Below are 11785 nucleotides of genomic sequence, written 5' to 3' on the forward strand. Positions count from 1 at the left end.
GCATGGGATATACATGGACATGGATGGTAGAATAGAATCCAATGGCAAATAAATCAAATATAATCCAAGGTGCGGCGGGTCAGATGACGCAGTAAACGGATGCAAGGGATAGAAAATAGCAAGATGAGGTGTTTGTTCGCCGGGGCCGAGACTAATCTAAGTTAACGCCGACGTCGAGGCGACCGAGCGGAAGCGATGCGCCGTCGCGTGCCCAGAGCGCCTTAACGAGAAGGCGAAGCGAAGGCAAAGGGGAAGGGGCAGGTGCATAGTATATGCGTGTATTATTATTATTATTATTATTATTATTAGTATTATTATTGTACTAAACTAATACTAATTACTATACTCCCAGCAAGGGTCAAGCAACCCACCCGCCATTTTACTACAACGCCGACGACCAACGACGACGACGACGTCCGTCCGCAACCAACGCCCGACACTTCACCTCAACTCACTTTCCTACTAACTACTGCCTACTACTAACTCCCCCCCTCTCTCTCTCGCACAACCAACCAACGCTCACCAGATTCAACTCTGTGCAGCAATCATTCCTCTTCCTCTCTTTCTTTATTCTTTGCTCCTTCTCACCCTTTTAATCACTGACGCCGATCTGATCTGTCGATCTCGTGCTTGACGCGACTTGTTCGCTCATCGCCATCGCCGCCTCATCTCGACCATCAACCGCGATCCCCCGTCTACACTCTCCCTCCATCATGGCCCTGCACGAACATAACGCCGCCGACGTCTCGGCTGCACTTGTATCCATGGCCCGGCTCGGTGCAGGCTCGGTCCCAGTCTCGATGCCCGGCCTCGGACTCGCCGTCGCCGGTCCAGCGTCCTCCGCATCGTCGTCTGCTTCGACGACGACGACGACGATGACGATGACGCCGTCCATCCAACTACCGTCGATTGCCACCATCAGTGGCATCGCCCGGCCAAAGACCCACAGTCCTGCTGCCGCCACTCCTGTCCGCAAGTCGTCCAAGCTGGCGGCGGCAAAGTCCCAACCGTCGTCGTCAATGCTCCCAACCCCATCTTCCCTGCTGTCGTCGCCCCCCATCCCAACCGCTGCCGGCGCTGCCGCTGCTGCTGCCCGGCCAAAGCCTAGGCGTGCGTCTGCCGCTGTCCAGCATGACGAATCCCAGCACGCCGTCAACTTCCCTGCGAATCCATTCGACCCAGCTACCATGCTCCCACCCGAGCACGCCTCCCAGATCCCGCCCGGTCCTTTTACCATCGTCCGCAAGCGCTACGCTACATCTGTCGACGAGCGACATTTTCTCACAGGTTCGTGAATTTTTTTTACATACATTTACAGTGGGTTGCGTGCAGTACGCTCCTTCGCCGAGAGGGGCTGCCGGGGGGGGGGGGGGGGGGGGCGGGCGGCCGGGGAAGGCTTCCTGGCGTCGCCGAGCAGCCGAGTCAAACAAGGCCGCAAGCCAGCCAGCCAGCCAGCATCCTTCATCATGCGGCGGCCCTAACCCTGTGACACTAGTCCACGATAGGCTAGCGCGGCCCGGCATGGCGCTAAACCTTGTTTGGCACAGCAGTCTGAGTCATTGGCTAACGGGAGATAGTGTTCGAGTACATGGTCAACGACCAGTGGATAATGTGGGATTACTTTTCAGGCTACGTCCATCTCACCGGATTGTGGAAGGCGATCGGTAATACCAAGGCCGACATTGTCAAACTGGTCGACAACTCGCCCGATCTCGAGCCGGTTATCAGGCGCGTGCGAGGCGGGTTCCTCAAGATCCAGGGCACATGGCTGCCGTTCACGATTGCTCGCACTCTTGCGTCCCGAACCTGTTATCACATTCGGTTCGCGCTGATCCCGCTCTTCGGCCCCGACTTTCCTGACTCGTGTCTGAAGCCGGACGAGCCTGGGTTCGGCCAGCTCCAGCTCACGCTTACAGATTCTACCCGGCGCCGTCGAAAACGAATAGTGCATGAGGGCGAAGACCAGCACCAGCCGAAGCGGCGACATAGCAAGCCGACAGACGAACACAGATGGCCCTCGTCGCCCGGCGCATTCGCGCCAAATGGACTCCCGACACCGCTGCCGTCGTCATCGCCATCTGCGCCCGTACCGGCGCCGGTCCCAATGGCGTACTCACTTGCATCGCCGACGACGCACGCGTTTGCGTATCAGACACCGGCCTCTGCACCACGCCAGGGCCGCCCGCACCGGTCGTTGTCGTCACCAGCCCAGTCCAGCGCTGGCCCGCTGAAGCTTGATTTTCTCGAGCACTCGTCGCTTGTATCGTCGCGTTCCGAGTTTCTCGACGCACTGCAGGCCACCAAGTCTCTCCAGTTGCTCTCTGCCGGTGTGTCGGTGGCTGCCATGCCGACGCGCAGTCGCAGTGACGGTGCGATCGGCAGATATGACGGCAGCTACCTGTCGACGCAGGACACTGAGGACGACTACGACGACGAGGAGGGCCGCGAGTTTGAGTGCGGCGGCGTGCTTTGGCGGTGGGACGGCAAACAGGAGCTAAACGTTGTCGGGTACTCGGACGAGCGAGTCGGCGCGTATAACGACGTGGTCTTGTTTGACCGACAGCAGCCACGGACAGTACCGCGCGTGTCCGACGTCGGCGGACTGTTGAGCTTTGCACGGGTAGCAGAAGAGCGCGAGTCGGCTGAGCGGTCGCAGCGCAACGACGATCGCGACCATGACCGCGACACGCCCGGCTTGAGCGATGGAAGCGCGTCGCCAGAGGATGCGATGATTCGCACCCTGAGCGACGACACGGCGAGTCCGCGGCTGCGGATGTTTGGCACGCCGCTGTCGACAGCGGCCGTCGACAAGAAGCCGGACGATGTGAGAAATGTGATGGACATCAGCGGCCTGCTTTCATAATTTTTTTTCTTTTTTTTCGATTTGTTGCTTGCTTGTTTATTGTACTCGGACGGGGCACAGGACACGGAATGGATAGGACATGGATCGGTGCGGCGCTATGGCTCTTCTCTCTTTATTATTCCCAGACGCACGCAGGTTTGATTTATTCGGCGTACACATATATATATAAATATTGACGATTATAGCTTTCCTTTCGTTTATATGTAGGGGTATTTGGGTATTGGTGTTTGTTTATATTGTAATTGCTTTCCTAATTAATGTGTAAATGGAGGTATATAACAGTAATATATAAGATATGATACAGTCAATTATATTACATTATTAATATTGTGCACGCTCGCCTAAGTGCATGACTTGCTGCCGAGGCTGGTCTTGGTATTTTTTTCGGCCTATCCCTGTCGAGTAACGATGAGTTGTTCGCGCCGCCCTGTATACAAGAAGAAGTAAGGGGTTCGTTCCCAAGTCAAGGTGTGCTCTTAACACCGATAAGGCTTAGTCCGGCCTCAGCCGCCTCGATAACAGAGTTTTGTCGTCCACAACTTGGTACTTCCTCATACTAATTTGTGTGGCAGATACCCAAGAAAAGGGAAGTGTGGCTGGGACCAACAGCAACTTTAGGCGAAGGGGGGCATGTTCAGGTTGGCGACGCGGGAGAAATATTGTTCAGCCAGCGCGAACCCACTCTACGGAGACCTTTCCTGTCCACAACTTCTGTTCTACTAAAGACAAGACCTCCAGGGCGCTCGTGTTGTGTACGCTTTTTCCAAGGCGTGTACTCATTCGATTATCCTACTCCTCCCCTCCCGGAAGGACGTAAGCCGATTCGAACCTCGTTCACACCCCCCCCCCCCCCCCCCCCCCCCCCCCCCCCCCCCCCCCCGGTCACATCATCGGGGGCAAATGTACTTCCCAAACACGATCTGGAGCGTCTCGTTCCTGGTCGTCGTGTTCGTCGAGGCCGCCGTCGTTCTCGCGTTCGAAGGCTACGTGTTTGGCAAGTTCGAGGCAAACATCAACGCAAACATCGACTCGGCCCAGCGCCGGGACTCAAACACGGTCGCCATCCCGACCTATCTGGCCCTGTTTATTTTCGGAGAAGTCTATCAGCTCGTGCTTTCGTGGGATGCGCTGCGGTTGAAGAATACGATCCAGGTATGTGACGACGTGATTTGATTTGAAGCGCGGCGCCTGCTGAACGCGATCTCGACAGGTCATCGGACTGTGTATGTTTAACACCGCGGTGCTCGTGTACGCCGGGATTCAGTACGAGCAAATCAAGCAGGCCGCGTCGCTGCTGTCGGCCATGCGGCTTGACGACGCCAGCGACGGCTACGTGCTCGCCAGCTCGGCCTGGGGCGACATGAAGCCGTTCCTGATCGCAATCATCGGCGTCATCGCCGTGGCCGGGTTCGTGATGGCCTACATCTGCTTCCAGCTCTACCGCGAGTTCGGGTGGACAATCTACAAGCAGATCGGGGCCGACCTGCGCATGAAGCACCGGTACCTGGCCTACCAGATCTTCATGACGCTCCTCAAGTTCGACGTGTTCTTCTTCCTCGGCTTCACGATCCAGTTCGTCGTCATCGTCCTCAACCGCAAGGACGTCGAGTTCGCGCTCACGATCGCCGTCATCCCGCTCACAATCGTCGTGCTCGTCATCACGACGATGAGCGTCCGTCGCGAGTCCTACGTCGGCATGGTGTCCATGATCGTCATCTTCTTCGCCGGTATGGCCTACTTTTTGTTCAAGCTCGTGCGCATGTACCAGCCCTTGCAGGCCATCAAGTACGTCGCGGCTCGCAAGTCCCTGACCGTGTTTGCCGCCATCACGCTCTTCCTCATCCTCGTCACCATCATCAACGCGATCGTGTGCACCGCAAACTTCAGAAAGGGCCTCAAGCCGTACGTGTACAAGGCGGCACGGCCGAGCTGGCTCGCGACCCACGAGAAGCGGTACGGCGGCGGCCACGACGAGATCACGAGCACCGAGACCACGTCGCCGGTCGTCCGGCGGCGCATGTCGCTCGACTGAAAGCGCACGATCCGAATTATAAAACGGCACTCGGACGGATAAAATATGGGACGGTTTACACGGCGTTTGTGTTTGTGCGGACAATACGAAACTTTTTGCGACTTCGTTTCTTGTCATTGTTTATCGGCCGCGCGGGGGGGTATACGAACATTGCGTTTGGATGTATACTAAATATATAGGACATGTAGGACATGTATTTGTGGCTTGTTGTGAGATACGTAATAATTGGTTGCTCGCATGGTTGTATTTTGGGTAGTAAATTAGAGGTCATTGCGTGAGCGAACAACATAAGAAACCGTAGTTCGCTATCCTGATTATTTTAAACTCGTTTTTACACTTGGATGAGAATTTATGTCACGGCCTCGACGCGTTGGCAGCCGATCGCATGGCACGTGGCAAGAGCGCGAACGATGAAAAACAAAATGCATTCTTCGGAAGCTGCCGGCAAATTCCAAAATTGAGCGTAATTAAGAAAGGTTTCGTCGAGTTTTAGAGGTTTAAAAATCGCTACTTTGTATGGAATTTCGACCGATCCGCTCGCTGGGACGATCCACTCGCTTGCCGATCACCTTAACGAATATAGCGGATATCTGCGAATATTCGCATTCGCAACAGTCCTACTAAGCTTTTGTCAGACGCATTTACTTGTATGCAAACGGACATGTAGCAATCTCCGTTACTGACATGACCTGCTCGAGATAAATGTGTCGGCTTGTGAGCGAGGCGCTTAGGAAGAAACCCACGATAGCTGATTCTCCCTGGGTTGGGGTTGTTGGCCGTTGGGTCGGTTGATTAGTCTTATCGCCGTTGCTATGGGCGGCGTGGGTTGGGGTTCAGGGTGGAGCGATTACCATACTTTCGCATTATCGGCCTTACTATTATTACTAACTATGTATTAACAGGTATCATACTATTATTGGAGCAGCGCTTCCGGGTAAACTGGCCGTGTACAAGCTCTATTTCTATAGACTATGGTGATAGCCCTGAGATCCCCTACCGCCCGATGCATGGCCGGTTATTTGTACAGGCTGCACACGAACCGCAGAAAGATGAATGAAAGTAACTCATTACTAGCATCGTAGTTGCCTGCCGTCGCCCAACAGTTTACCTTCCATAAATCTCCTTATATTAAGGTGTGAATAACGCAAGGGTTTCTGGCTAATTATTTTATTATGATTATAACTGGGCCATATACACCACTTTGTATACCCTGGGCCGGCTCCCAGCCTCATATACAACTGCCCGATATAAAACACAAAAGCACACAAACCACGATCAAAAGGCGCAAACCACAAAGCCACAAAACCAAGCCATGCACGAGCTGTGACAAACCGCGGAATTCGGACAAGGCAACAAGGGCAAGCCAGAAGCCGCATGTCAGGCGGCAATCTTAGTTGCCCTGGACAGCGAAACGTTCACGCTGCGTGGCCCGCTTGGCGATTCTCGACAAGGTCACCCAATGAACGTCTTGACGACTTTTCCGGCATTTCGTCTACCAACAAATTAGCAAACCGGCATTAAATTGACGAAAATCTAGAGCCATATATGAGTAATCAAAACATCATCCCTACCATTTGTGCTAATTGATTTCGTGACTTTCACGCGGTTCTCCCTAAGCTGCAGCTCTATAAACAATGATTTCACAATTCAAATCAAACAAATCATCAGTCAACTCTCTGAATATTCTTGTTGCGACGTTGCAACTTTGTCACATGGCCGCGTGAGCACATGATCCCTAACCCAATGAAGCCCCGCATCGCATCAGGCTACGTCATAATCTCTCTTTGTCCTTTGCAATCTCACATTGCAGATGCGATAATGCTCGCGTTTCGCTTTTATCACTGCCGGAAATTTCTACCCACGCGTGTCCTGAATCCGACATGGACTAGTCAGGCGAGCGGAAAACGCTTGAAGTTAAACAGTTCCTCGAAATTCATCGGGTCGACAGCTGTAGATTTCAGCAGGGGCGAGAAGCCAGCGATTAAGCCTACGGAGATGTTTCCAAGAATTGATGAGGACTATGACAAGGCACTTTACCTTTTGACGCACAATCCACCAGAACAGCGATTAGATATTCCCATGCCTTATTCTAAGTATTTGCAATTAGAAGAGAGCTGGTCTAAGTTTAATGCAGACAACAATATTTCAGCGACAAGAGGTATTTGTTTTTGGAGTATCCAGGGAATAGCTGACAATGCGAAACATTGTAAGTACCCAAGCTTATCGTACAATGCTTTAATGCAGATAGCGACGATTATAACTTCCCAAAGTGCCCTCCACAGCTACACATCTAGAATATTCAGAGAAATCATCAGGTCAAATATTGACGAGTATCTTTCCATTCACCGGCCCAGAGCAATTTACAGAATTCAGAGCTATGGATCCACAACAGAGGAGAGCTTCGGTCCCTATGGTACGAACTCGAAAGATCCAGATGGATCATTTATATACGGCCGTCCTGGTCGCGCACCCCGTATGCAGGTCACGATTGAATGTGGAGTTAATGAGAACTATAGTGCTCTCTGTCGTGACAAAAATCTTTGGATCAATCAACTTGGTGCGAAAGCGGTCATATTGATATGTCTTAAAGAAGTGCCACGCTTCAAAAATCCTCCAACTGCGTATGAGGACATCAAAGATGCCGCTGCGGAGGCTGACAACGTGGCGGACCACGTGGCTGATGTCATGGTGCACAACTTGAAGCGAGGTAACTATGGTCCACTTGAATACCGTGGTCACATATGGGCAGGGAAACTGGACGAGGTATTCGTTGAAGTCTGGCGGGCGGGAGACGAACAACCTGTCAGAAAGGTGAGCTATATAATAAGCGCAACTTTGTGGAAGCTGACTGCTCACATTCATGTTGTTTTAGTGGCTCATTAGTCACGGACGCGCCAACCGTCTTCCAAAAACAATTGGGCTTAGGATAAGTGATTTTTTTCCAGAAGATGAGTGGGCCACCAGCAACATCCCGGATAGTAATGTTCATTTTTACGGCGGTCGCAACCTGTGGGGTTCCCTCGCGGGCGCCATGGAATGGACCGCAAATAGTAGATTTATTAGGTTCCTGAAGTCTTTGGATTTGCCAAAGGATTAAGCTGTATCAGTTTAGGGGTGTAAACGAATAAATTTTTCGTTATTCGTATTCGTAGAATTTCCGTTCATTCGCAAGTAATAGCTATGGGAGCGTCGATACGAATACCGAATATTATTCGTAATTGCCCAGACACGTAGTCTCTAACAGAATCGACTATCACCTGCATAATAACGGCAGTGAGGAGGAGGCAGGTCCTGAAGACCGGATAGCGAAGTAGTCCCGATTGAATTTACCGCTTGACGGTGGTGAGCCAATTACATGGCAGCAGCCGCAGCAAGAGATTATTTAGCTATTCCTGCGTCTGAGGTGTCTGTCGAAAGACTGTTCAACACAAGGAGAGATATTCTAGGCTTGCGGAGGCACTCGTTGAGTGTCGAGACGATGAGAAAGTCGACGTTGTTGAGGGGAGTTTATAAGTGGGGACGGGTCAGGCAGGCGTGACTTCATATTGAAGTTGTCGTGAAAATTTACGAATATTACGAATAATTTACGAATAGTTAAAGTAATTTTATTCGTATTCGATTAGTAAGCAAGAAATCATCAGTTAACATTCGTATTTATATTCGTTATTCGTGGACACCCTTACTTCAGTTTTCTAAAACGTTTTCCAGCATTATGTTCCCGACACATATATAGCTTGCTTGTTATAATCAGTATTAGTAATCCTATATAGCTGCAATATAGTCCTAAGAGACGCAGACAGCGATAGCACTTCCTTCTCCATAAGCTAAAACCTGGCAGTTACCGCAAAAACCGGCGCTGCATGGGGTTGCAGCGGTTGGCGATTCAGGTGACAACCTCGGCGAAGACGTTGCAGGAAACAAATCGTTGATCCGAGGATGTCCACAACCGCAAACAGTGCGCAATCCAGCATATTGCAGCTCTATAATGGTGTCCATGGAGGCGGCGTGAACTGTTCGAGCTAGACGACCTTTGAAATCGACTAATGGTACGTGATCGATTGACGTAAGGAAGATCATGTAGGGAATCTTACTGATACGAGTTAGATTGGATCGAGCAGTGGCTGACCACGTCCTGGAAAGAGTCTGCCTCGAGGACAGGAAACCCGGCGGGCCAAGCTGGTGTGGTCCTCCAGGGCAGCAGAAGAACAATCTAGTAGGATACATCTCACCGCAGTGGCCCTTGCTAACACAATCCCGCCGAACTGAGAGCGAATATGAGCCGAAGTGCACGCGCGCAGAGAGACAGAAAAAGCGGGGCTCCCCCGCCGGACGCCACGGTGCAGAGTGGGTGAAAGAACCAGTCGTTGAGTTCTCACCATGGCGAAGAGGGCTTTGTCAATGGGGTCATCAGGCCGGAAAGAGAGCCGAAAGAAGAAAACCGCGAGCGAATGATACGGGTACCGTCTGAGTCATCCTTCGATCGTGGGAGGGACTAACTGAGCGAAACCGAAATCGCACATAGTCGTGAACCTGGAGCAAGAGCGGTGTCAGTCGAGTTGCTGGTTGTGAAACCCTGAACGCGATATACTCAACGGGTTGAGCGTCGACGATTGGCACAGCCCTTTATTGCAAAGAAGTGCTGCGAGTATCCAGCGATGGCCAGCTGTAGAGCCGCGCTGAAGCTGTTTGGCGCTGGATTGGCGGCATATTTCGCTGATAACACTAGGTTACGGCCAGTTTCGGAGACAGAGCGCTAGTTTCGGGCTCCGGTGCCTCACCTGGTTCTATCAAACTTTGCTCCTAGCCAATCTCGTTGTGCGGCCACGACTATTTCCATTTTAAACCCTGATCAGCTCGGTTACTGATTTCGAACTTAGCCCTGACTGCCTCTCAACTGACGTGAAATATTTGACGATAATGCAGTAACCATTGATGCATGAAGCGCACCTGGTGGAGCCACCACAATGGCAACATTCCTAGCACCGTCGTACCGCAGTTGAGGATACCTGCTGCCTCGGTCAGCAGATCATGAACAAGGTCTGGCAATTACATACCTGGACTCCTTACGTTCGAGGATTTCTCTCGCTTGTTGGTGCTCGTCTCGACTCGTTTGCACTTCTAGTCGGACATCCGGCGAAAGGGGCCGCCTAACGATCTCCAACAAGTCAATACTCTGTCATGCATATATGATACATCGTTGATTTGCATTGTTCTCGTCTCGGAGGAAAGGATCCTATCTTGGGATTTTCTCTTTCTCCTTCCCGTCGGCCGCTCGCTGGACATATATTGGAGTATGATGGCCCGACGACTGCGTGGTATAGGTCTGCTACCTCCCCGATTTGCCGATTGCACAAACATGATAAATTTTAATCACAGATCCATGACGTCAAAATAACAGATATTTCAGAGCTAGTATAAATACTCATCGAGTTATCCAGTTCAAGAAGGATAATTGAACCGCACATCCGTGAATGTAGTCTTTTAGCAGAGGCAGATCCTTATCCGGTCCTTGTCCCGTTCCGTGTTTGCCATGAGTTGCGCGACACGCGTAAGTCTTTCGACGGCGTCGGCAAAGAACTGCAACATTTTCTAAATTCAGACTGCAGATTCATTTACAGTTGCACAAGCCTGCGGTACACACTGTTCAAAAAGGAAGGGCGAAAAATGTTCCCAGTAAACGATTTCCCGCTTTGATCAGCAAGTATAGTACCCACGCCCAACGAACAATGTATGACTTTGCATATGTTTATCTTCTTTCATCTGTTGTACTCTGTTGTTTAGGGCACAATACAGCTACAGTTCTATCTTGCTTCTACTGCGTCGGGCACTGACAGGGGCGACGCTTCAAATAAAGCCGCTTGTCCGTAGATCTAAGTGCAAAGCTGAGCAAACAATGTCTGTTCATTTGACAGGTTGATTTCAGCTTGAATCCATGGCTTTACTGACGGCCAACTGACAAACAAAAATTCACAGCCTGTTTAATCTTTTCTCCCTTGTGCTCTAAGATGTGTGGAATAAATCATTTGCGCGTCCAGCGTTGGGCAAATGTCTTCTGACCAGTGTGGCTTTTGGTCTCAGGCTTCGTGCTGACATGAAATAGTTAACTTATTCGCAAGTACACTAATGAGAATTTGTGACGGTTACCAGATCGTAAGATTACATTATTTAAAATAGCATCAAAAAAGGTTAAGAATAAAGTCTAATTAAAAATTACTAAATACTTCTTATATAAAACCTCAGAATATTAATTTGAAAAACTATTATTTTTTTATATTTAATACAATAATACATAAAATTTTATTTTATGTATACTTCATTATAATTTAATCCTAAAATTTTATTAATAAGATATATAGGTAATATAAGTATTAGAACTTAAATAATTTAATAGATAAAAATGTACAAATCATGTAAGGATATGTTCGAATCCCTTTTTTTCCGAAAAGGAAAAGATAAGGAATGTAAAAAAGAGAATATAAAAGGAATATTGAGAAATATTAAAGTTTAAATTTATTAAAATTATTATTTTTATTCTTGTAAATTTTCAGTGCTAATAGTAAATATGCTTTAATGGGTAGTATTAGAAGTTCTGCTCAATTAATAAGTTACGAATTAGTATTAACTTCATTAATAATAATTGTTATATTCTTAGTAGGAAGTTTAAGTTTTTTCGATATTATTACGTTCTAGGGTCCGTCTCGCGATCTAATTCATTTAATTATATTTTTTTAATATATACTATTATTATATATAAATAAAGGTAATAGTTATATAGCTAAGAGATTAGTTTAATGGTAGAACATACGTTTTACACACGTACTATATAGGTTCAATTCCTATATCTCTTAATTACTTAATTTTTAAATTTTCATTTTTAGGTAAATTATTTT

At 49.3% G+C, this 11785-nt stretch overlaps 3 protein-coding genes and 1 non-coding gene across 4 annotated transcripts; all 4 read left to right on the forward strand.

Moving 5' to 3' along the window:
* Positions 1-345: 345 nt before the first annotated feature.
* POJ06DRAFT_263933 (uncharacterized protein) lies at positions 346-3170 on the forward strand. The gene is made up of 2 exons (XM_056188952.1): positions 346-1287; positions 1578-3170. The coding sequence occupies exons 1-2, from the start codon at positions 714-716 to the stop codon at positions 2861-2863; spliced, it is 1860 nt and encodes a 619-aa protein (XP_056040035.1). The 5' UTR covers positions 346-713; the 3' UTR covers positions 2864-3170.
* Positions 3171-3718: 548 nt separating this feature from the next.
* POJ06DRAFT_263935 (uncharacterized protein) lies at positions 3719-5219 on the forward strand. The gene is made up of 2 exons (XM_056188953.1): positions 3719-4015; positions 4074-5219. Exons 1-2 carry the CDS (start codon positions 3764-3766, stop codon positions 4893-4895), a joined length of 1074 nt encoding a protein of 357 aa, XP_056040036.1. The 5' UTR covers positions 3719-3763; the 3' UTR covers positions 4896-5219.
* A 1494-nt stretch (positions 5220-6713) lies between these two features.
* On the forward strand, positions 6714-7992 carry POJ06DRAFT_203775 (uncharacterized protein; the record flags this gene model as incomplete). The annotated part of the gene is made up of 2 exons (XM_056185324.1): positions 6714-7706; positions 7768-7992. 2 exons carry the CDS (start codon positions 6714-6716, stop codon positions 7990-7992), a joined length of 1218 nt encoding a protein of 405 aa, XP_056040037.1.
* A 3680-nt stretch (positions 7993-11672) lies between these two features.
* POJ06DRAFT_t88 lies at positions 11673-11743 on the forward strand. Its single transcript has one exon. It is a non-coding gene; the product is annotated as a tRNA-Val (tRNA).
* Positions 11744-11785: the final 42 nt, after the last annotated feature.

The sequence above is a fragment of the Lipomyces tetrasporus genome (genome assembly GCF_029532465.1).
Source record: "Lipomyces tetrasporus strain NRRL Y-64009 chromosome Unknown POJ06scaffold_14, whole genome shotgun sequence".
Classification (NCBI taxonomy): domain Eukaryota; kingdom Fungi; phylum Ascomycota; class Lipomycetes; order Lipomycetales; family Lipomycetaceae; genus Lipomyces; species Lipomyces tetrasporus.